Source organism: Vicugna pacos, chromosome 1 (genome assembly GCF_048564905.1).
Source record: "Vicugna pacos chromosome 1, VicPac4, whole genome shotgun sequence".
Classification (NCBI taxonomy): domain Eukaryota; kingdom Metazoa; phylum Chordata; class Mammalia; order Artiodactyla; family Camelidae; genus Vicugna; species Vicugna pacos.
The window spans coordinates 31084951-31111736 of NC_132987.1; the positions used below are offsets into that span (position 1 = coordinate 31084951).

Genomic DNA, 26786 nt, shown 5'->3' on the forward strand with positions numbered 1-26786 from the left:
TTCAGAAGCTTGGAAAGTAAGGAGAAGACAGTTTCAGGGAATAAGAGCCAGAGGTATGATGGAAAAACATTTTGAGACAGGGGGATACACATTTTTTTTGTTTACTAAGTAAACCACAGTTAAATTATACTCATTTTCAGCTAATACTTTTATGCTAAAAGTCTTTCCTTAGCACAGAACCCCGTGGTAAAATTGTTGCCATTGGGGATCTTGGATTCTGGGGGGCAACTAACAAATATGAATTCTGTTCTTAAGGAATTTAAGAGGCTTAATTTAAAAGGAAGTTAGGATGTCACAGGCTTGAAGAATAACTTGTTGCTTCAACACTTGGCTCCTGTGCTGGACTCGGGCAGGTGGTGTAACCCTGTGCTTCAGGTGTCTCATCTGTAAACCTGAAGGAGCAGTGTCCGCTTCACCAGACGGTAACCTAGGCTATGGGCTAGAAGGATGCAACTGGGTGGTGAAGCAAGACTGGGAAGAGATACGGGAGACAGAATGTCCAGGAGATGATAAGTGAGGAGATGGGGAGAGTAGAGAAAAGGGGAAAACTAAAGATGACAATCAATTTTCTGATTAGGAGCAGGAAGAAAATCTTATTTCATCAGAATATGAACAATGTGAGAGATCACAGGCTGAGAATTCAGAGTTCCCAGATAGGGGAAAAAAACTGTATTTTTATTAGCCTCTGACTACAGCACAAACAGTAAATATTAGTGCTATGATCCCGTGTCGGACAGAAGTCACAGACGCTTCCAGGCCACACTATGATCGCTGGAGAAATCTCCATGTATCGCCTATACTCATCCCAACTTCCAAATCCTAATAGTCACTCGACCCATCTCTAGATCCTGCTGTTTACTGCATTCGTAGACACATGTCCTCGTACATCACAAATTGTTTTCAATACGTTGATAAGTGAATTTCAACGTAATTGATTTCCTGTGTAGCCCTATCTATTTTATTTTGTGTATTTAAAAACATTATTTTGAGAAGGGGTCCAAAGGACTCATCAGACACCAAAGGGGTTCTATGGCTCAAAAAAAAGTTAAAATCTCCAGACAGAGAACCTCATAGGCCAAGATAAGGAGGGTGCCTTTTTATTTTAGTTACAAAAGAAAGATACTTCTTATACCTTTAAAAGATTACTCTAACCCCACAGGCTGTGCTTTACAAAGATAGATACATATGCAATGAAAAACATCTGGAAGACATTCCCTCGTCCAAGGAATGTTACCAATCCCGGGATAAAGTGACATAACGTGGCCTCTGATTCGGTGCGCTGAGAAGGACGCACAATGCCCACATAGTATTCCTGCCAAACACGTTTACCCTGGTCTCAATCATGAGTAAGCAATCAGGTAAATCCAAATTGAAGGACATTTTTTTAAATGTCAGTATCATGAAAACCAAATAAAAGCTGGAGAACTGTTCTACATTTTAAAAGGCCAAAGAGAAATTGACAACTAAAAGCAATGTGTGATCCTTAATTAGATCCTGAATCTAAAAAGAGGAAAAAATAAAAAAAAGATGTAGGAACAACCTGATGTATGGGAAAACTGAATATAGATTTTATATTAGATAATATTATTGTACCAACTAACTCCTGGGTGTAAGATAGGCTCAAGGAGGTATTGCACAGCACAGGGAACATAGCCAGTATTTTGAAATAATTGAAAAGTAACCTTTCAAAATAGTATGAGAAATAAAAATTTTAAAATTTTAAAAGATGAATTAAGTTCTGAGTATCAAAAGAGTTAAAAAAAATTAAATAAGCAAAAAAGCAAAAAAAATCACACCAATATTAAATGTCATGAATGTAATGACTATATTGTGTTTATGCAGAACATCTTTGTTCTAAAGAGATAAATGCTGAAATATTTAAGGATCAAGGGCCATGATGTTAACTTACTCTCAAGAGACTCTCCAAAGAAAAACAAATGCATCTATATACATGTGTAATTAAATTTTGTTACATCTGCTTATCTCTCCCTCTCGTGTGTGTAAGTATACTTGTGTGTGTGTATGCATATTTACACATACACAGATACACATGAAAGAGAGAGAAAGCAAATATAACAAAATGTAGTAAGTTAACTGGTGACTCTAGGTGCTGGAGATATGGTGTTCATTTTATTATTCCTGCAACTTTTCTGAGGTTTGAAATTTTTCGAAATAAAAAGTTCAGAAAGTGAGCCTTTCTGCAGAGAACACTGAAAAGAAAAATGGAAAGAGAAGTAAGGATAAGTTTTCTGATATTGCCAAGGTAATTATTCTTTTTTCTTTAAACATTCTTTTTATTGAGTTACAGTCATTTTACAATGTTGTGTCAAATTTCAGAGTAGCGCACAATTTTTCAGTCATACATGAACGTACATATATTCATTGTCACATGAAGGTAATTATTCTTGCTGCTGAGAGAACAGAGCAGACGCAGGGGGACCAGTGAGCGGGGAGGTGACTGCAGCAGAACTGACAAGAGATGATGGTGGCTCGGGTTAGGCTGGAGGCAATGGAGATGGGTGACATGGTCCCACCTAAAGCCCCTACTTTCTGAGGAGTGGGACACGGTGCTGTCTGTTGAAGACGAGAAAGTGATGAAAACAAATGTTTGAGGAGAGAGGAGGTTGACAGTCCCCAGTTTGGAGAACAGGACAGAGGGCTGACAAGGTGGAGCTGGGATGGCAGTGTAGGATCACGAGCGGGTCAGTTGAGACTTGAGACAAAGAGTTTATGGTGGCACCCTGCAGAGCTGCATGGTTTCCCCACTGGCACTCAAGGTCCAGAAAGGACAGTTTAACAAGTGGGAGAGGCAAAGAGCCTGAAGTGATGGGTCCACTCCCAAGAAGAAGGACATGAACGGAGACGGGGATGGCAGGGAGGAGAAACCAAAGGCCAAGAGCAGGTGTTAATAGGAATAATGGAATTAAAGTTCCGGACAGACAGGAGGCTGAGGTCACGGCGGCGGCAGACATTTGAAAATCATGCTTCCGAGGTGCAGCAAGGGAAGAGTCAGCGTGTGGCCAGGGAGCAGGTGGCTGATGTGCAGCCGAGATGAGGGTCACGGCGGAGGAGAAATGAGGACAGGAGGTTAAGACGTTCTCTTAAGCAATGTTTCTATTAATAACAAAATTGTTCCTTGCACCTCAATTTGGCACTGTCAGTGTCAGTCTGCAATTGTGTGCACTCATGCCTTGCAAACAGGTGATGCACTGCACTCCAGAAGGAACTGTGTGTGCTCTGCCAGCAAGTCAGTCAGTATCTGAGGAGCTGAGGGCAGTGAGCGCTCATTTACAGACACACACACACATACACAAACACATACACAGAACACTCAAGACATTTCAGATGAAATGCAAACACAGTCAAATCATCATATAATTAACCACTTGGTCATACACAGTTTACCTCGCCTCGGTCTCCAAACATAGAGTCCGGAGGTTTGGGGAGCTGTTGTCCACTGATCACTTTCAGGATGAGCTGCTTTTTGGGGTTGGCAGGAAGTGGATCACCAGAGAAAGGGTTGAAAGTACCTAAGCCAAATAAAGCAGAGGTTAAAATCAAAGGTCAGCCACAGGGGAAAACACACACACACACACACACACACACGCACGCACACACATACACACACAGAGCTTAAGCTTGAAGGACAAAGAAACAATAAATGCTGAATTACTACCGTTTTCTTAAAGCAAAGAAATCATCATGTAACATCAGTGCAGCTTTTGCCTGAAGGCAATGCCAGCTGGCGTTTCTATAGCTATGTTTTTGTTAGAATGCATGCTCCCAAAGGCCAGAGGAAAGGGCCAATTTAAAGCAAGTGTCTGGGATGCAATTATCAACTGCAGCAGGGGGGAAGAGGAAGATTCTACTTGAATGCCACAGTAGACAGAGAAGGGGAGTGGTTATGTTAGATTCACATAATTTTCTAACCGAAACTATCTCAAGTATAGAGGGAATATAACAAGCAGAAAAGAAGAGCTGAAATTAAGTAAACAGCAGAGCAAGAAAACATGCAAAGCATTAACATTCTGAAGACACATATGTCAACAGCTTTTCTTTACCTGAACTGTTTAAAAATCCAAATTGAAAACTTTAAAAAAATTTTAATGAGCAGAACCCAAAGGAAATGTTTTTGGATCTCAACACGGCATTGTCTTTTTTGTTGTTAGCAGTGTTTTGTAATTGGAATAAACTGACTAAAAGGGCGTGATAAAATTATTTCAGGTGGCATTATCACTCTGCCAGCCGGTCTCAGACTCACACTCCCTTGGAAAGTTTCTGAAAGCATTCAATTTGTAAGTAATGCCCAGCGAATATCACGCTGGACCACTGGATTTCAGGTGACAATCCACTGCTATTACCCATGTCCCTCTTTAAGTGCATGACGTCACAAGAGAACACACTAAACAGCATGCTACCCAAACATTAAACAGTTGTGACCAGTCCTTCATTTACATTCCGATACCTTAATGTATCTCTTTTTTAAAAATCATGCTGCAAAACCCTGGGGCAACACATTTTCCAGAGAGCTCCTTCAACAGAGGTCTCTTGCATTCAGAGATACGACCATGAAATTAACACACACCTTTGCACATCTGCTGGGGTTTGAGGACGTAGCCGCAATTGCCATTCGTCTTGAATTTGGCTCGATTTAACTGCATCATTCGCCCTTCAGACTGGTAGTTCAGCGCCACTGTGCAAGTTCAAAGTTGAAGAGAATTAGGCAAGACGGTCTCACAGAGTCAAGACACAAAGAGAACGGCTCCCTGCTGAGGCATACACACCTAGCTGGCAACCTGCATTCCAGTAGGGCAGCGGGTTGAAGTTACTGGAATCGATGCGGTAGGCGGAGGGATAAATCCTCGTGAGCTGCTTTTGGTTATAAATCATGAACTGCTCTGATTTCTGCTGAACCACCTGATGTGCTCTTGTTTCGCTGAATGATAACACATTTCCTGTGGTTCCTGGCGATTTTTAATAAAGAAAACAGAAAAGTGAGAACTGTAGCAAAGAAAACATCAATCACAAAAGACCTTATAATGACGTCCAATTACAGTAAGAAGCAGAGCAAGAGAGTGAATTCACCCAGAGCAGGCACAGCGCCTGAGCAAGAAAGATCTATAAAATTCCACTCTTGGGACTGTTTGCCATTCCAGATCAGAGTTGCGCATCTTGCTCAGATAACTGCCTACTTCTGGGTCCCGTGTTCCCCCAAGAATTCCATCATCTCACTAATACATATCTATCTGGCTAGTATGGAGGGGGCAGACAGGGAAATTATTTTCTAGGGTGTGATTCAAAAAGACTATCTTTGTCAAAGGTCAAGACACCTATGGATAAATAAAACTATGAAACTCAATCCTGATAAAAGGGAGACATTCCCTGAAGGCATTCATCTGAAAAGCACACACATGAAATAGATTGATAGCATTCAGGGTCCAAGAAACTAAAGGGAAAAGGCCAATTCCAAAACAGGAAAATTGGGTTTTTTAATTAATTTGAATAGAATAGTGAAATCAGTCAAAACCTATTTGGGAGAAAGGAATAATAATGGAAAAAGAACATTATAAAGAAATAAAAGTTTCAGAAACAAGAACAGTTATCCACCGAGCCAGGTTTATAAACAATGGAAAAATAAAGGGAGATGAAAGAACAGGAAGCCTATATTAAAGTTTCTGCTTGGAGCATCACTAGAAAGGGTTAATTCAGGACCAAGGAAGCTACAAATTACAGGGTCATGATGGAGAAAGCCTCCAAATATTTTATATCCTACCCTTTTCCCCCAGCACTATCTTTTGCTCTACATCTGTAGTGCCCCATCACTCCAACCCCTTCACCAGCCATCCATACTCCACCCTCGAATGACCACCCAAATTCCACCTGGACCTGTTGGAAGAGACCAGCCTAGATAAAGATCCAAACTTGCCCAGATTCTCATTCTCATTCCAATGTGGACTCTGATAAGTTGAGGGGGTCTGAACCAAGACTGAGGGGCATGGCCCATGAAATCAAGTTCAATTATAGCCTTGCTGGGCCAACGGGACCTGGATTGTATCCAGATTGTGCATGTTTATTCGCACACACAGTCTCCCAGGGCCCCTGTGGTCCTCAGGGTTGGACACCCTTAGGTATTAATCACAGATAAATGACTAGCAATTACACTCTAGAGCTGGAACGTGGAACAGTGGGAGCAAAGAAATTAGAGAATTACAGTTTTTAATCCAATGATTTCCCTCATATAGACTCTTTCCTTATCATATACATCTTACTGACATAACTTATTAGCATAGTTTACATGTTTCAAGCATACTAAAAATGACCTGATTTATAGATCTGGATGAGGGATACTTTGAACATGATAGGAGAAAATAGTCTTTTTGACAAACCTCATTCAGATGAAATAATCAGTGCCACTGTTTTCTCTGTCTCTCCACATAAATTATGCACAACATTCTCAATAAGATGACCTAGCTAATTATGCACATGTCAATTAGTATATTAATAGAGTTGAGTTACTTTGCATTAGATAAGCCATGCATTCATTATCTATTGCTCATTTTGTGGCTAAGTAAAATACATACACACACACACACAAGACAAAACAGCTGAAGTTCAAGAACTAAATGGTACTCAACATTATTTTCCATTAAGCTAATAGGATTGATTTCCTACGGCATGTATTAGAAATTATATTTCTATAAACCAAATATACCTTTAACTCCATTAAACTACTTTCTGAGTTTATTCTTGGCCAATTATGATAAGAATGATAGTCATTTGCTGAGAATCCTACAAGTTCTCATGTTCTCACATGTGAAATTAATTTATATTTTTTTAAATAATTGTCACCATTTAAAGAAAAAATCAACACCAAAGGAAAGAAAAATCTGAGGAGGCAGAGAAAGAAACAGGGGGAAAAAGAGATCTGAGGGAAGAATCGTGGAGGTCTGTAAGGATGTAAAACTCAGCGCAATGTCTTCCCTCCATTGAGACACGAGAAAATGGGAGGCTCTGATTTATATTTCGCTTCCGCTAAAATTAAAATTATACTTAAACCCACCTGACTGTGGTTTATTTTCATAAATATTCAGTAACTGAACAAAATATAGATGAAGAGGGAAGAGGATAAAGAGAAAGAGCAGCAAACAGGAAAGTCAGGGTCAGAACAATCGTGACTAGAATTTCTCAACTCCATATATGGCAACTGATGGGTGAAAAACTGTGACAGAGTCAAGGCTTCTGAAATTTCTGTTCTTTCTGTTAAGATTTCAATCTATGGATTAAATTGTTTCCACCAAGGTCAAAATTTTCAATGAGAAAACATGGGGGCATTTTAAGATGTTATTTTAGCCAATTAATTTCTTCTTTCTTCAGGCCATTCGTACTTGGAATGGCCATCTGCGATCCGGCCCCCAAACCAGGTCAAGTCTCCAGAGCTCAAACACTGGGAAGACCTTGCTCTGATACATTTGTCTTTTTAATAATAACAAGGTCCTCCTTTGCCCTGTGGGAAAATTTCTCTAGCCAATTAGGCAACCAAAGTAATCAATAAATCCCTCTGTGGGAGCTAAGTGTTGTGCCAGCCATCAGTTTCCTGGACTCTGCACAGTTCCAAAATGTGTGCCAATGATCAAACTGACAAAGGACTAATTAATAATTGACAAAGGAAGGTCAAAAATGTTTAGCCAGAAGAAGCACTTAGCCCTTACCATCATCCACAATGTCCTGGGCTGCCACGGAGTTTGTGTACACAACCAAATCGGAGAGTTCTCGACAAAGCTTCATGGTTTTCCTTCGGCGACCCAGCCTGTAAGATACACACCCAAGACTCATGACATTTCAGAGCTGGAAGAGGTTAGGGCTTTCAGTTACTCTGCCTTCCCTGCCTGCTCCTGATGGAGCCAGGATGAGAACCCAAGTGTGATTTTTAGTTCAGCATTCTCTCCACAACACCCTACTCATGCGGTTTTATTCACTGCTCTGCCAGGAATCTCTTCTGAATTTGTGAGTTCTATTGTGAAGGGCTTAATTTCCACCATTACCCCATGATGGAGTGACACCGGAGCTTACTGGGGAACCACTCCACTTCGACCTGGAGTAATGCAGAACCTGTACTAAAAAGGAATAGACTCATTGTATTGTGGGACACAAGAATTATATATCTTAAGAGAAATACACCAAACTTTCCATAGTCATTATCTTTTAGAGGTGTAATTCCAAGTGATTTTTATTTCTTCTTTATGATTTTCCTAGTCTTCAACTTTCATAAAACAGCCATTCTTTGCTCTCTCTGTCCTATAAAGCACTCCCAGGGTCTCCTCTACAGCTTTATGAATTCTACCACTACTCTTTACCACAGTACAGTTCTCCACAGACTATCACATTCTCCTCACAGACACACTTCAACCCTTTAGGGGAACAACTAACCACCAAAATGCCAATCCTCACCAAAGAAAATACACAAATGACCAACCAACCAGAATATGAAATAGGCTCAACAGCATTAGTCGTTAGGGAAATGCAAATCAAAACTACAGTGAGATACCTACACACCTGCTAGGATGGCTGTAACCAAAAAGGTAGAGTTGATGTGTTGGCAAGGCTGAGGAGAAACTGGAACGCTCAAACATTGCTGGAGAATATGAAATGGTATAACTGCTTTGCCACAATAGTTTGGCAGTCCCTCAAAAAATTACACAGTTTCCATGTGACTCAGCAATTCCCCTTCTAAGTATATACCCAAGAGAAAGAAAAATGTCTGTCCACATAAAAACTTATACATAAATGCTCATAGCAGCATTATTCATAACAGCCAAAAAAATAAAAACCACCGAAATGTCCTTCAACGAATGAATGGATAAATAAAATGCAATATATTCATACAATGGAATATTATTCAGCAATAAAAAGAAATGAAGCAGTGATACATTCTACAACATGGATGAATCTTGGAATCATTATGAAGTCAGACAAAAAAGGCCAAATATTGTAGGATTCCATTTATATTTAATGTCCAGAAAAGGCAAATCTGTAGAGACAGAGTATTAGTTGGTGCCAGAGACTGGGGGAGAGAGAAAGACGGGAAGTCGCTGCTTATGGTAGAGTTTATTTTTGGTGTGATGAAATGTTCTGGAATTAGAGAGGTCAAATAGACTTATTCAATCAATGAATATTTATGGAGCACCTATTGGAGATAAAACAGTGAACAAATCAGACAAAAATTCTTATCATACTAATACTTAAACACATTCAATAAAATAATTAAGAAATGTATCAACAAGTCATTTTGCCAAGGAAGAATACATAGACAGTTATAAAAATCAATTAGAAGAGCCCATGTTCCTCCTTTACTGTACAATTAATAAATTCTATAGCCATTGGTGAAAATCTGATTTCATGAAGGCAAATGATTATAATGTGAGGTTATACCTAGAAATTACAAGTAAAACTCTGAAGACACTCTATAATACAAAGAACTTCTGCATAAAGTTAGCTTTTTTATTCTTATCCTGGGATTGAATTCATTTACTGAAGTCTCAAAAGGACACCATCATAGGTTCTTGGGCCTTGACAATTACTATCGGCAAATCTCTAATAGACTTAAGAACAGCATGCAACACAATTTCATGTGATACCTGTAATGATGTCTCACTTGCACGCATTAAGATTATCGTGGCTTTCCTCAAACACTGTCCCTTCCCTGGCTGTATGATTCAGAGCTGAGCCTTTCTCAAAGTTATATTTGCAAATATTCACAGCAGAGGTCTCCTGGAAGGTAATTCTCTTTCTCTTATATCCTTTACTGTAACTATATATTGAATTTTCTGTACGTTAAGTGTAGAGACTACACACATCTCCTTGGCCCTTGATAATTAGTTACTATTTTATGTATGGACATTCTGTTGAAGTGAAGCTAAAATTTAAAATTTAATTCAACACTAAATGTTATTCATTCCCATAGGACCTGTGTGCTTCCAGTTTCGTTTAATTTCAGTCTTTCGATAAAGTCACAGGTGTGTGTATATGCATGTGCATGTGTTTGTATATCTATCTATTTACGAATGATGTAATTTACAATTTTTTGTGAGACTTACTGTGTACATCATCTGCCAGAAAGTCCTACATTAACTCCTATGTCACAATTTAGGTTCTAAAATTACAGTCATTTTACTCATCCCGAATTCTGCTGGCAGAAGTAAAGAAAATAGCAACTAATACTCTTGAACACTTAGTTAACTGGGGTAGGGCTCATCTGGCTAAATAGTTTAATTCCTTTAATCCTGACAATGACCCTAAGAAATAGATACAAATGAAGAGGTGACCCCTCCCCATGCTAAAGTTGAAAGAACAAGAGTTTAAAGCCTGGCTGCTTTCATAGCCCTGGCCCATAACATGTGCTTATCATCTCTCTTCTCCTCAGTCTCCTGTGAGAGCCCCCTGTACTAGTGCACAGGGCCCCTCCCTCTCCTCTGACGACACCTTTCACCTGACAACAGGTACAGCTAGCGCGAGGCGCTCACTGGGCACTAAGCAGCAAGTCCCCTACGTGGATTACCATCTCATACCCAGTTGATCTGCACATGCCCCCCGCACTGAGCATGTCACTTTGTGATCTGATTTTCTGGACACACACAACTAAAACAGCCACGCTGATGAGGATGGAGAGGCTCTGGGAGTCTGAGCAAGAAATGTGGAGAGCTTTCTTACCTGCACAGCTGACTGGTCTCCTTGCCAGGATTCTGCTGTGTGTCCTCCTCGTCTTCAGTATTACAGGATTTAGACCGTGATTTTGTGGTTTTCTGCCAGAAAAATCAGAGTGAACTTAATACAGACTCACCGCAACCAGTACATCCACAAGGTACAGAGAATTAAATGGGCTTTAGAATACACACACACAGAAGGACAGTAACTCAGAGGAAAAAAATTGACCAAATATTGCAGCTTGCCTCAATAACAAGCATGTCGATGGCCAAAGTTATATTAAAATATTAAGGCGAACCCGAGGGTTTCATGCTCTAATACTGACTTTTAAACCACACAAGACGCAGATCTTAGAAAAACTATTAGTCATGCATTGAAGGTTTCTAAGAGGGGTAGGGTCAAAGTTGTAGTATCTATTTAAATGATTCTAAGGGATTTCCTCTTATAAAGGAAGCTCATTATTCCTACTGACTTACTTATAAAAGGTAGATATAATTTTTTTTAAAATAGTAATTTTTTAAAATGAATAACTACTATTTCTGCTTTTCAATATGGGCACCAAAACCCATTCAAATCAACTTGTTCTTTTGAGATTTTGACCCATTTTAATTTCTAGAGCAGAATGGAAATTGTTACCTACAGGATTCAGGCTGAAAGACTGTAGGAGTAATCTGGTGTCTTCTGGACTGATCAGCTCATAGACATAAATCCTCTTAGGAATCAAGCAGTTTCGTCCCTACCATAATGGAGATCACCCCAATATTTGGCAACACATATCTCAACCATACATATCATGGGGAGGGACCCTAGTAATTGAAGAAAACCTGGCCACCAAAAACATAGCTTCTACAAACAAAGGGAGGACTTCTAGACAGAGTACCCTGGACATCTGGGGAATATGGCTTAGAAAAGGAAAGGGACTCCATCTCCACGTTACCACAGGACCACATCAGCTTCCAGAGTTTTCTCATTCACAACAAATAAAAAATTAAGCTACAGTGTTGGCATAAATACACTCAACTCTATTGTATTGACAGTAGGTGCCAATTTAGTCTGGAAACTTCTCTGGTCTTATTTATGCCTCAAGAACCTCAGTGTCCATGGTGTGGGAACCCAGTATCTGATGATCTCATGTTCCAGACGGGCCTCTCACCAAGCAGATAAATTGGCTAACTTCTCAAGCTTCCTACTGTGATTTTTTAAAGGGCAGGGCAGTAATACTTATTCTAAAGGATTAGTATTTTTGTGATGATTAAATGAAATGGCATGGAAAGTCATTCTGTAAGCCACATACTATTGATACTAAAATAATCTATAAATAGCCTTGTGGACATTCATTCTTAGGACTTGACATATCATAAATTATAATTCTATAGTAGCTAAAGTACTTCCTAAAAGATTTACTTTGGAAAATAATTTAAATGAGTAGTTGTAATCAAGAAATGAAATATTCTCCAATTCCACATATAACTGGTAATCTGAGGTATTACAATAAAAATCTGTCTTTTTAAGGTATTTTTAAATATAAAGTGCAAAAAGTAGAAATAAGTAATGAATTACCAATGACAGGTATTTGGAGAAATGACGATATATTTTCTGGACATAGAGTTTTGACACATCATGGTTACCATATCATAGAACCAATTTTTCATCTTTTTTATTTAATGTTTTGCATATTGAGCTCTTTAGAGTGATCACCTGTTAATGGCTGCATAATTGTCCAATGTGTGAGTGAATCATGATTTATTTAACCAGTCTTTATGGGAGAACATTTTGGCTGTTTTCAGTTTATTATGACTACTTTGTCCAACCTTTTAAAAATTATGCTATTGATGGGGCAGGAAATTCCACATACAGCAATCCTTAAAGTCCAAAGAAATGGACTTAGAGAAACCTCATGCAGAAAGTTCCTCACCTAATAACTGATTTCTTATTTAACATGTGCTACCTTTTTATTCAAGTATCACATACATTTAGAAAAGTACAAGAATCATAGGTGTACAGCGTGATGACTTTCCACAAAGAGAAACCACTCAAATGAGGAAACGGAATATTATCTGCCCCCAAAACCTTCCAAGTCTCCTGTTTGGTCATCACCTTCTCCCCAAAGGTATCTCTTATCTTGCCTTTTATCCCAGAGATTTTTTTTTTTGCCTGTTTTGGAACTTCATATAAATGGAATCAAACTGTATGTACTCTCTTGAGTCTGGCTTCATTGGCTCCGTGTCTCGTTCATAAAGCTCATACTATTGCATGAAGTTGTAATTTTGTCATGCTCACTGCTGATAAATACGCCCTGTATGAATACACCACAATTTGTATTCATTCTATGGTCGATGGACATTCAAACTGTTTCCTGTTTGTACTACAAAACGCCACTATAAATACCATTGTTTCAGTCTCATGGCACAACCCTAAAAATGGAACTGTTAAGATACAGTTCACAGTGTGGCTTTAGTCGATACTGTGAAACAGTGTGAAGCAGCTGCACAAATGAAGGTTCCTGTTAGCACTTTACGAGAGTTCAAGTTGCCCAACATCCTCTCTGACAAACAGGGTTGTCAGCCTCTATGTTTGCTGTTGTGGTGGGTGGATGTGGAATCTCACCGTTGTTTTAGTTTCTGTTTCCCAGAGGACTGATGACAGTGAGGACCTTTTTCGTATTAGCCACCTGGATATCTTCTTTTGTGAGGCACATTTAAGCCTTTTGCCCATATTTTTAAATTTTGGGTCCCTGTTTTTTTTTTTTTCTTTTGGTAGAAATTCTTTATATATTCAAGACACAAGTCCTTTGTCAGATAGGTGTATTGAAAATATCCTTTCCCAGTATGCTATTTGCTCTTTGATACTTTTGATGAACAGATGTTCTTAAATTTTAAAGTAGTTTAATCATCAACTTTCTCCTTTTCTAGGTTCCTGTTTAGGAAATCTTCAGTTATTCCAAGGTCAAGGTGCTATTCTCCTGTTATCTTCCAGACTCTTTACATTAACTGAATCATATACATTTATCGCTCTTAATTCCTACCTTATGTTTTCCAAAGTTGGTCATGAGGGATCGTCCATGTGCTTTCTTTCCACTCTCCTTCACATCTGGATGCTGAGAAAATAAAGTATAATACGACTATTTGTCTTCTTTGCTTTTGTTTCTTTCTTAGTTCTGGCAGGGTCCCTCCCTCCTTCTGACTCTAGGTGGGCAGGGAGCAGGTCCTATTCAGCTCCTCCTGCTCCACCCCCACTACTTCCCCAAAGTGGCTCTTTCTCCCTTGGTGGGGATGGAGGGGGGACACTGCACAGAGAGGCCCAGGCCCCAGCCAGGAGATGGCAACTGCTAACACCTTCCTAAAGTTGGGGTCCGGGGCCTCTCCAGGGCCTGTTCACAAGGCTCTCCACAGTCAGAGTGTATTTTTTTGAATGCCCTAAGGGGGAATAAATCATCTTTAGTTAAAAGCAGATTTAACTTTTTAAAAATGGCCAAAAGTCATTAAAAGCCAATTCAGTGAATAAAAAAAAGTAACCACATTGATTGAATACTGCTATTTGGAATTTGGAAATGTTAAAAATAAATAAAATCCAAGTATATCTAGGAGGTAGTAAGAGTGTTTTTCTTTCCTTCACTGAGTAAACTACAACAAAGCTTATCTGCTCACTGAAATCCCTCCCTCTGTGGCGAGCACTGGAAAGAGGTACTGTGGCCTCTGCATTCCTCCTCACTGAATTACTTTTCTAGGCTAGAGCGCTCCATACTCCAGGGGACAGAAAGGCCACCTCACTGAAAAGGTTCAGACTCTTATCCAATTGTTATCCCTAAAAATATGATTAGGTGATTCACTGCTAATTACATGACGTAAGGAGAGGCCAACAGGCCCCGCCCTCCCAGGACTTCAGCTGAACAGAGATAATCATGGAAGTGCAATAAACCACTAAAATCAAAAGGTCAGGGAGAGCATCTACATATATCCATAGCGAATAATCAAAGATGCAGTTTGGGGTGAGGAGGGGGAAGAATGAGAACTGGGTTGGAGGAGGGTGAGTAACAGGTTTACAGGGTAATTTTCATTGACTGGTTTGTATGTATTGACTGCCTTTGAAGATCTGTTAACACTGATCACTAACTATTCAAAAACCCTGGAATTAAGAAAGTAGACAGATGTGGTCATAGAAGTATCTCTGCCCTCCAAGTCAGGAGATCCAGTTCGGCCACCAAGTAGCTACAGGTCCTTTGGCAAAGGCCCTTCTCTTGACCTCGTTCTCTTATCTGTGAGGTGGGGGAGGAAGGGACCAATTAACCTCCTAAAACCAGAAAGGAACTCAGAGGGGCCATGTTATTTATTGTCCAAATCAGGACTAAGAGTGAAATGGGGCACTTACAATAATTACACTGGGACAATAGGGATAAAGCGGGGCTCTCCCAGGCAAGTTGAGGAACAGGGTCATCCTATTCAGTGGGCACCTACTATGCCCCAAGGAGCATCCTGAGTGCACTACATATATTCTCAGTGTATACAACCACCTGTGGACATCAGTATAATTAAAATCCCAATTTTGCAGATAATAAAAATCAAAGTATGGCAAGGTTAGTTAATGTACCCAAAGTTACAAAGCTAGTTGGTGATAAAACTGTGTAGCTCGAAGTCTCCTCTCTGGCTTGCTCCCCTGCCCCACTCTGCACTCCTTCTATGTAGAAGAGGAATGTACACAAATATATGTCCATACCGACTTCTTGCGCATCAGCACATCTTTCATTGAATTCATCGGTCAGAACTTGTGCTGGGAACTTGACATGCATACAAGGGAGAAAGCAAACAAGAGAGATGTAGACTCTGTCCTCAATAGGCTTACACTCTTATGGTGGAGACAAATGATCTTAACTCACTATAAGACTATGATGGGCAGTTCAGGGCACTGCCTGATGGCATGGGAAGGCAACATGCCCAGACTTGAGGATCAAGGAGGACTTCAAGCCAGAAGATAGGTAGACATTACCTATGTGAGGTGAGGAAGGGGAAATGTGTTGTGGCCAAGGAAAGAGCAAACACAAAGGCCAAGTGCTAGGAACATGGAACCTTCCAGTAACTATACACACGTGCATGAGTGGATGTGTCAGAGCAGGGGTCAGATCATGGACAAAGGATCTTTTGGGCTATAGCTTAAATTTGAACTTTATCTTCTAAACTATGAAGAGCCTTTGAATGGTTTAAAATAGGAGAATGACATGATCGAAGCACAAATCTGCAACATCACTATGGTAGTAGTGTAACTGAGAGACCAGAGGGAGTGGGACAGCGGAAGAGCTAGAAAAGTCCATTTGGGGAATAATTAAGGTTATCCAGATGGCTGCAGCTGGGATTTAGAGAAGGGAGTGAATTCAAGAACTCTCAGGAGGGCAGGCATCTTTCTTGAGCTCACTAAGTTCTTCCAGCATGAAGGATGAGAATTTCATTTGTATTTCACTGCCGGGATCTCCAGGGAAAAGACGGCACAAGAAGAACACAGCGCTGCCCTGCTGAGTGACGGCCCAGGAAGAAGGAGCTGCAGTGACGTGCTGTCCCGAATCCCGCAGCACATTCTCAGCCTTGCATCTAAACATGCATATGTATCTGACACAGATGGGCTTGTCTCAACAGTGGCTTGTCTTCACTTGCCCACTGAACCAAAATCTTATTTTAAAACCTAACCCAACAGCAGGGTTAAAACTCTTAACACTTCATTGTCCAGCTTATTAAAGTTGCAGGCTCCATTTACTTTATGCAAGTCTAATGCATTCTTGTAGTCAGCCAGATTTAAGGGAAAGTAAAAAATAAGAAAAAGGAGGATGAATCTTGTTCTACTACAGCTCTGAAACCTGAGGTCCCTTGCCATCTTACCTGATGGGGAAATTACCACTAGGATCACTTCCATAAAAAGAAAGATGGGCTTGATTTGTTTCTTCAAAGATCTCCAAGACCCACTGTGGCCTTTCCAGTTGGAATGATCTAGGATGGGGCAAAAACTTCTCCAGAAGCATAAGGGGAAGTGATGGCTTAGATCAGCCAAAGAGAGTTCACTAGGGACAAGAGGCAGAAATCAGACTGGGCTAACTGAATGTGATCTTACAGACATTCGTGTGGCTGAAGGTAAGAGGCTGGAGGAGCAGAGAGGAAGGGAAGAGGCTTACTGCTATTTATAGAAATGTTTAAGAAAATTCAAAACTGTATGATAAACTGTAAGGGCAGAAATGCAGCAACTGCCATCTTGGTTGTCTCCCCGGTTCTCCATTCTGCTCCTCCCATATGCAGTTTCAGAGGGGCTGACCTCGGTGCCAGTTCTGGGGTTAAGTTCTCATTGGCATCGGCATGCCAATATTAGCCCTACCCTTGCAAAATTACTGCTCCAGGAAGGAAACATACCCAAGGCCATGGTGATCAGCTCAGGGGTGGGCATGTGAGCTAAGTTGCCCAACCAGAGCTCAGCACAAACTCTGGTCTGTTGGACTTGGACCAAGAAACACGTAGCTCAGGGTCCTAGTCACCCTGTAGCCATCAAGAGAGGGGGAACCAGACATGGGATGATGCTAATCACGTGGTAGTTAGAACAGAAAGATGGGTCTTTGAGGACCCTGCTGAGCCTCTGAATTAAGCCCACCTTGAAGGTCACTCTGCAAATGAACTTGCCGCTTACCTGACCCAACATATTTCTTCATTATTTAAGCCATTTTGAATTAGGGTTTTCTATGTTTGCAAAGGAAACAGACCTGGGCAATAGCCAGGTGACTGAATGGCTGGACTTCTGCAGGCCCCAGAAAGTAACCATCAACGCTAAGTGGTCACTCAGATCCAAGTGTAGTCACCACCGCACGGTCTTCCCTCTGCCTGGGGAGCTCTGAGCCCTGGAGGACTGGTGGCAAGAGCAGGGAAGGCTAAGCCAGTGACCACAGGGATCTCCTCTGGGCCAGAATAAATGCCCTCAGTGTCCTGCAATGACAACATTAAGAAACCACTACCCCTCTTCCTTGCCCATTTATGTTATTTTTATTAGAAAGCAGAATAAAAATCTCAACCAGAGCCCAAACCATTCATTCATTCAGGAACTGTATATGAAGATCACACAGGCCTTATTCAAGTCCCAGGCCCTATTCAAGTCAGAAAAATAACAGTCATCAATACTGGCGTGGTTCCTGCCTTCATGGAATCTACAATCTAGCTGAGAAGACAGATACTGAGTAACTGCAAGTGTGTTAAAAAAAAAAAAAAAAACTTCATGAAAAAGAAGGTACAACAGGCCACCATCAACCATATAAAGAGGACAGCTAACCTAATCCAGGGGTCAAGGCAGGGCTCATTTAAAACATCACATTGATGCTGGGATTTAAAAGCCTAAGTAGGAATTAGCTACAGTGGATGTGGAAACGGAGTGTTCCAGACAAGGAAAATGGAATCCAAGGAAGACCAGGGAATTTAGACAGTTGTGGCTGGTGTGACAACTGCAGGCAGTGGTGGTGTGACAAGGAAAATGGTGAGATCTGAGACTGGAGAGGTCAGTAAGGATGCAATTATGTAGGTCCTTGAAAGCCTGGTTAGAGTTTGTCTTCTATTCCAAGCATGACAGGAAGCCACTGAAGAATTTGCTACGGTGGTGTGACATGATCAGATTTGTATTCTTAAAACATCACACTGATTTCAGAGTGGAGATTAGATTGAAAGAGGGCAAGAGAAGTCTGGGTGAGAGTGGACACTGGCCTGAGTTAGGACATAGCATGGAGACGAAGAGAAGTAGACAGACACATTCCAGAGGTGTGGTCAACAGGGCATGGAGGCTGACTGAATGGGGATGGTGGGAGGGCCAAGTACGTGGTGGTCTCGAGCCCCCACCCACACCTGAGCACACACCGGAAAGGTGAACACAGGGGCGCTGGGCTCTGTCCCGAGGGTCCCAGTGAAGCTGTATATGAGTCATTTCTACCCTACCTGCCCATGTGACTTTTATTCACTACTGCTCACATCATTTTGCAGGAAGAGATTTTTGTTCCTCTAGCAATATGAGGACAGAAACAGAAGAAACTGGAACAGCATTCCACAACAGTCAAGTGATCACAAACAACGTATAAGGGGCTTTCTTTTTCCTGTCAAAGGACAAGTACAAGAGGGAACTGCATACCTGCTTCAGGTGTGCATTTAAGCCTTCATGCGTGGCCTTCAGCAGCGCCCTCACCGTGAAACTATCGGGATCTTCCTTGTCTCGAATTTGAGATTCTTTTAACAACGACTCCAGTTTTTTCCTGATGAAAGATTCCACCTGATGCTCAGTGGTCCCGTTATTCTGCAAAGAGTTAAGCAAAGGAAACAATTTCCCTTAAGAAACACAGAGTCACTTAGAGCACACCCTTCACTCAAGCCGCGTGGCTTCTGTAGCTGATCTCTCCATCACCTGTAAGATGTTAAGAGTGCTGTACCACTGTTGTCCTTCTCCCCCAGGCCTCCACCAATCCCATAAAATGGTGATTAATATAACAACATTCAACTTTCAACATCCTTATAGTCCTATAATCATTTCCATTTCAGAGATGCAGAATCTGATGCTTAGAGAAATTAAGCGAGTTGCTCGAGGTAACAAAGCTAGTAAATCACTGAGGTAGGATTCAAACTCAGGGCTCCTAAGCCCCTGCCCCTGTGCTATTCCCCGCTTTCACTAGAGGGAAGGCCTGGCAAAGTTTTTGGAGACTATGTTTTCTGTGTCTACACAGGTAAATTTGAGCAAGAATATGCTATTTAATGCTCAATATCTTGCAATAACATCTAATGAAAAAATATGAAAACAAATTTATGTATGCATATGCAAGACGGGGACAGTGTGCTGTGCACTAGAGACTGACACATTGTAATTGACTGTACTTCAATATTAATTAATTAATTAATTAATTAATTAATTAAAATTTGCTATTTAAAATAAATCACTTCTTTTACAGAGGGGAAAAGAATGCTATGGAAATCTCTGGAAATGAGGGTTATTTCAAGATAAAATATCTTTCCTCTCTGCCCCACTGTGTAATTGGAGGGAACTCACCACTGCCCTGTGCCGTGATTCATCCCTATACTTAACGATCTCAATTAATCTCAAATGTTTTGGTTAACGAAGCTCTGCCCGTGTCTAGATGATGACTTCCACAATTTTTAGGTGATCCAGGTACACAGATTGCCTAGAGGTCTTGCTTAGCACAGCCTTCTGACCACCTTGTCCTACCTGAAACCAATGACCCAGGCTCTGCTCACTGCTCTCCCTTCCTCCACCCTTTTCACCTCTCCCCATGTCCAGCACCCTCCGTAAATTCTTCAGCCACTTGCCAAAGGCCAACCCACCCCAAGGTAAGGAAAGGGGCACTCCTCCACCAGAATAATTTCCCTAGTTCTCACCAAAAGTTTAAGACTCGTTTTTCCACTTGCAAATTTGTTACTAAGAGGTCATTAAATTTAAATTCTACAGAATGAGCAGTTTTTCAATAACACATAGTAACACAAAATCTTCTAAGAGCAAAGCTATACAAACATAAAAGGAAATTTGGAGAAAAAAGGCTACATCAGGATAGATTATTTAATTTCCCTATAATAATATCATATGCATGAGTATCTTTAATATATCCAGTGAATGAGGCACTTCACCTCACTGGAGGCCCTCAGGGCCTGAGGAGACACAAAGATGGAAAAGAGCTGGTCCTTGACATCACAGGAGGAAGCACCCTATTAGGCTAGCAAAGGCATGTCCCCAAATAGCCTACTCTGGTCTGCCCAGCGGCCTGCAGAGGCAGATGACCAGTACAACAGCGGTTCTGAGAAGGAACATGGCATCCCCACCTAGATGACCAAGAAGACCTCAAAGAAGTGGTGGGAATGCCCTGGGCTTGGCATGGTAACTACAACTTAACACTGATGAAGGGATGGGTTTCCCTCTCCTCCATCATTCTAGCAAAGCCTGTTTTATAAACACAGGAACAGATTAGTCTCCCTAAAGTGGAAATTCATGGAGGATGGTAGTGGCAGATAAAGATGGAAAGGCACTTTGGGGCCAGGTTGTGGAGACACCTGAAAGCAAGAGGTATGGAGTCGCTGAGAGTCTCTGGGTAGACAAGTGTCTGAGACGTACTTTAGAAATATTATTAACCTGGCAGCATGTGCAGGAGGAGGAAAGGTACCTACAGATGAAGAGCCAGACACATGGTTCCCACCATGAGTAGTAAGAGCCTAGGCCGACGTGCTGGTGGGGGATTCAATCAAGGTAAGAGAGTTTGAGAGTGTTCTGCATAAAACAAACAGGTATTGAGTGGCTCTGCCAGGTTACAATGTTAACAAGGTGCAAACCCACTGTCACAAAACTCTCAGTGTCGTGGAGAAGCCAGACACATCGGAGGATAATTACACAACAGCGGGGAGTAGAGTGACAGATGGGCACACGGAGGAGGGGCCTCTTGCCCAGCCTTCAAAGGTGAGTGTATGAGGTTCCTGAGGCTGCTGTAACAAATTACCACAAACATGGTAACTTAATACCAAGAGATACTTATTTTCTCACAGTTCTAGAGGCCAGAAGTATGAAGTCAGCTGTGGGCAGGGTACACTTCCTCCTCAAGGGAAAAATCCTTCCTTGCTCCTTCCAGTTATGGTGGTGCCAAGCATGTGGCAGCAGAGCTCCAGTCCCCGCCTCTGTCTTCACATGGCCTTGTCCTCTGTGTCCCCACTCCAAACAATAGCAAAGGGGGAGCTGCTCTCATTGATACACATATACACACACACACAAAAAGGACACACCATTGTATTTTTAAGGCTCACTCCATTAATCCAGAATGATCTCATCTCAAGATTCTTAACTTAATTATATTTACAAACACTCTTTTTCCAAATAAGGTCACATTCATAGGTACCAGAGGGTAGGATGTGGACATATATTTCAGGGGCCACAAATCAACCCAATGAGATGAGTAAGAGTTGATGATCTTGCCAAGAGCAAGGTGACAGCATTCCAACATGAGCAATGGCCTGGAGAAAACAGCATTGATGAGAACCAGGAGCCATGCGAACATGGAGAAAAGAGCACAGGAAAATACAGAAAAAGCAATTAAGACGACACGTATGTTGTGCTAAGGCTCACAAGGCACTGTCATGTAACAGCGCTTCATTTGAGTCGCCCAACACCCTTTAAGGTGGCACAAGGACTAGCCAAATGTTCCTCTTGGTGATGCAGAGGCAGAGAGACTGTCCAAACACACTTGCCTATTAAGTAGCTGAACTGGAACCTAAGATTTTTGATTCAAAATTCTATATATATTTCATCATGCAGTGTGGCAGCCATCCCTTTTATACTGTTACAGAAAGAGATAAATTCTTGAGTCAAGTGAGCAGGCTCATATTTTAAACAACTGTTATTCCTGATGACACCTGGGCTATCTCTCACCACAATCCTTCTGTGGAAAAACAGTAGGTTTCACTTAAGGTCAGCAGTGAACCTGAGAAAGGAACTCCAGGTCTCGAATTTCCAATGCGTTTCATCAAGGGACCCAGAGCCTGGCAGGGAGCATGTTTGTTGGGGAGTTCAAAAGACGAAGTGTGTGAGAGCACCTAGCGTGCCGGGGTCACACAGAACACCCCCAGGAAGCATCAGTTTCCTTCCCTGGCTCGGGGCCATGAGAGGAGTTGGCAAGGAGATGAACTGTGGCAATTACGCCCAAATACTCACCATCAGCAAAACAAGGCTGAAAATATAAAGCTGGACCGACTGGTGCTGGTGAAATAATGCATGCTTAATACAAAGGCTATAATTATTCACTTCACATCCTCTCAACACCGGGAGTTGCTGAAGGAATGATATTTCTGCCTGTTGATCTTTTTCTTCCCTGTGACTTACAGGATGAGAATAAATTAACGTGTGGCTGAGGTTTCATTAATATATTTATCATTTGGCCTGGAACTCAGTAACATTAGTGAGAGAAAGCTGAGGCAGACACCTGACCTGGCAACCTGTCACCCACTGTGCAGCTGCAGCAGGGACCACAGCTGGAAGCCACATGCATCTTGCTCTTCAGTTCCCTGAGCCAGGGGGAGAGGGAGGGTGCTGCAGCTTGAGCGGGAGGAGGGGAGGGTGGCCTTTCCACGTCTGGAGTAGGTCCCGCGTGAGAAGCAGTCAGGGTTCCTAATTCCCATTTTCACAAGAGGAATATGATCTAGGAATATCTGCCACAAATAAACATATCCAACACTGCACAAATTCTGATTTTGTCTCCAGTGAGAAATGAAAGGATCACTGGGAACACAGAAGGCTGACCACTCCAGGCTGGGAAACAGCAGGAAAGGGGAGGGAGTGGGCGAGAGGGGCTGCCCCCGAGAGAGGGAGAGGGGACTCTCCCACAGCTGCACACAGGGCTCACTGGGGAGAGCAGCAAGATCCCAGGCCATGCCCTAGACCAACTACAAGGCAATCTCTGGGGTGGGACCCACGCACTGGGATTTTGGGAAGCTTGCCTGTCATTTCAATGTGCAGCCAAAGTTGAGGATCTTTGCTTTAAAACACAAAAACAAAAAACCAAAACCCTAGAATACCTCACCCTTCCAAAATGCCTTTTTTCCCTCTCTGGGCTAAAGTCTGCAGACAGGAAGGAGGGCCAATTAGCTGCCCTTTGTGAGTGCAGCAGAGCTTTCCATGTGGGTCACCTGAGTGTTCCCGGATGAAGAGCAGCCGCTTCTCAGGCATCTGAGGCTGCACATTTATTCCTGTCCTCTCCTGTCGCCTGCTTGGTCCTTTCACTCCCTGAAAACACCTTCTTCTACTCAAGGAGCAGCTCAGGCCTTGCATTAGCGATAATCATGCCGCGGCTGCTGTTCTTGACACTGACTGCATCTAAGGTTTATTGAGCACAGGTTATGTGCCAGGCATTGTTCTGAGTTCTTTACAGGCAATGAACTTACTAATAGCTCTCACAATCATCTTTTTCCTTTTTTCCCCTTCAGTTAAATAACCATTTAGCTGAATCTGATTTAAAGGAATAATTTCCTTCCTTTAGTACATAAAAAGTCAAATTTATGCCACTATGGCAAAGGATGAGAGTGACTCGTATTTCCACTCATTCCTTCTTTTTTTTTTTAAATTGGAGTATAGTTACAATAGTGTATTAGTTTCAGATGTACAAAAGTGCTTTTCCTTATAAAGCCCATTAACTCAGTTGCTTTCAGTACGAATCAGACAGAATTTAGAATCCTTATTCTTTCTGTTCATCTCAAGATAGTCTTCAAATAGTAACAGCTCTTTTAATTAAATAGTAGAGATCCCAGGAAGGTAAAGAGAAAATGTTCTGGATTTCAGGATTCTCATAATCTTTATGGCCTGTCCCGCAATGTCCTTGTGCATGGTCGTGGGAGTACCCTAGGACTGTAGACCTCCTCCTCCTCCAGGTCAAAGGAGGTTCGTGCCAGCTGGAGAGGGCATCACTACCACAGTTCAGACCAACTGGCACAGCCCCTCCCCAGGAACATGAATGCAACTTATGAAGGTGCAGCCAGGCAGAGACACAGCTGGAAAAACACTTCAAGGTATTATTTTCATGTCCATTTAGAAGATGATGAAGAAACTGAGGTCCAGAGAGGCCAGTGAGCTCCCTGCGGTCATCCAGGTAACAAGCAGCAGAGCCAGGTCTGACCTGGGCAGGCTGGCTCCAAACCTGAGCTCCCCAGTACCTCACCTGACCTTCTCTGGGTACTCCCCCCGACCCTCAGCTCTCTGTTCTCTGAACTCACTTTCTTCTGAGTCAAGACCACATTGCATGACAGTTTGTCACATTTGTTGTTACTCACGATTTGCTGCTGGTGTGATAAGTGTCTCTCTCCAGCTAGATGAACTCCCCAAAAGACATAATTTCAGGGGTTGTACACAATATTCTGCTTGAAAGCAAGGATGGCCCATGTACTTTTCCTCATCTGAATTAATCACTAGATTAGTCACTCCATCTCTCATAACCCTATTTTCCCAATCTGTCAAACATTGGAAAGAAGAGTTTCAACTCCATCCCCACAGTTCTGGGAATAAAATGAAAGTAAGTATAAAGTTCTTACCATAGTGCTGGTGTTAACAAGGACTGAAAACATGGTTGATATTTAAAAGCTGATTTTAGCTCAGATATTTAAAAACAAAATAGTACTATGTCAGGAAAGTAGCAAAAGGTAGTGTTTCGTCAGAGCTGTTAAGCAAACATTTAAAAATCTTATTAAACTTTCTTTATATACTTTAAGAAAAAAGAAAGAAAAATATAGTCCAAAATGAATGTAAGTCTGGGTACATATATTTGTACAGACATATGGGTTCATATACGACAGTGTACATTCATACTCTGAAGTCTCCCACTGCTCCAATGACAGAAGAGCTAACAAGGAGAAAAGTCATAATCTTGGTTCATATAAACAAGAGCACTGCAGATCATAAATGTAACTGAGCTCCACATTCACAGCGGGCAAAGGTGGTCAAGAATTTACACCTTACAGTCAAAAGAAACAAAAGGCGCTCCCCACGCTGTGGTATATGAGAGCTAGTTTCATAACATAGAACCAAGGTGGTGATGAAAGCTGGAATGGGATCCTTGCTTATAACAGGAAGCATTAAAAAAAAACCCAACTGTGTGGAAGATACAAAATTTAGTATCAAAGGGACAGGAGTGAGAAGACAAGCAAAACGTTGGTTTGCTTGGTGACTGGATGGGTAATAGCTTCAACATCTCCAGTGGCAGAGAACTCCCAATCAATCAATCTACTGTCTGGTTAGGAACCTGGAGCACAGGTGGGCTGTGTGTGTGCATGTGGGCACCGGATGGGTGATGCTTAGGGTTCCATTGGAAGAAGTCACAGTACCACTAGATAAGAAGGTCAAATACAGAAAGAAAGAGAATGGAAGAGAAAAAACATTTCACTCAAAACTGAACCTTCAACCCCAAATTCTAAAACTCATAGAGGAAACTAATGCTAAGATGGAGTGCCCAAAACATCAACACATGGAATGGAGATTCACTTTTTCCACTTTAAAAAAAGTATGTTTAGATGCTCAAAGATAGGGAGAAGTAGCCCCATAAAAAGAATAAGAAACTAAGAAGCCAAATAATAAAATAAGAACAGGTGTGTATTTGAAATTTTTTTAAATCAAGTGTATATGCATTGAAATTAAAATGATAGCTGGGATACACTCTAGACCAGACATAGTCAAGGAGATAATCACTGAATAAACACTGTGAAAATTACCCAGAATCAGCACAGACATAAAGAAAGTAAAGGAGAACTAAGAAGTATAGAGAATAAACTAAGAGATTCCAACTTCAATCTAACAGTGCTTCTAGAAAACGAGGACTGATGAAATGCCACAAAAACAATATCCAAAGAAAAAAATGGCTGAGAATTTTCCAGAATGAAAGAAAACATGAGCTCTCTAGTGGGAAGTGGAGATTGAGTGCTAAGAAGAATAAACCCACTCCTTTTACTTAATAGTGAAGTTACAGAACAAATAGAATAGAAAGACAGGTTCCCAACAGGGAATAGTTGACTTCTCAGCCATAGTCATGGTCAGAAGGTGGTACCTCTGAGATGTGAGGGAGATGCACACACAGAGGTAATGCGCACAGTACGTTAGACCCTGACCGTTCATTACCTCACGTCTCTGGCAGGACAGGGAGGCAGAAGCTGCATCACGTCCTAGGGAACAACTGGAACCTTCAGCTCCCTTTCCGCTCCCCACCCCTCGTCACCAGGATGCAACAGCAGCCCCCCTCCCCTACTGAGGGCATTTACTGAGTGAGCGCTTTCAGCCCCAGGACCTCACAGCCTCAGGCGGCAACCATCCCTTCCTTGAGTGCTGACAGGTCTTAAACCAACAAGATTCATAATCCTCCTTAAAATGGCTCAAATCGTATAACAAATACCTTAGGAAAGAAGGTCAATCTGTAGCTAAGGTAGTGGAAAGGGAGGAAACTTAAAATGTTTAATGTGAGACACACACAGCAAATAATGATCTTAGGATATTAATTTAATACAAAAGGTGGTTACATGTTACTCTACCAGGGCTCAATTTAACATGTTGGAAGCCTTGGGATTCAT

The 26786-nt window shown here is 41.6% G+C and overlaps 1 protein-coding gene across 1 annotated transcript in view; it reads right to left on the minus strand.

The window, feature by feature from the left end:
- PLCH1 (phospholipase C eta 1) overlaps positions 1 to 26786 on the minus strand; it is a 76567-nt gene that overhangs the window by 11498 nt on the left and 38283 nt on the right. Inside the window, exons 8-14 of the mRNA XM_072959495.1 lie at positions 18835 to 18996; positions 13727 to 13798; positions 10708 to 10799; positions 7710 to 7807; positions 4785 to 4964; positions 4586 to 4693; positions 3406 to 3530 (exon numbers count right to left, since the gene is read on the minus strand). Coding sequence (XP_072815596.1) covers positions 3406 to 3530; positions 4586 to 4693; positions 4785 to 4964; positions 7710 to 7807; positions 10708 to 10799; positions 13727 to 13798; positions 18835 to 18996 — 837 coding nt within the window. The remainder of the gene's footprint in view (positions 1 to 3405; positions 3531 to 4585; positions 4694 to 4784; positions 4965 to 7709; positions 7808 to 10707; positions 10800 to 13726; positions 13799 to 18834; positions 18997 to 26786) is intronic.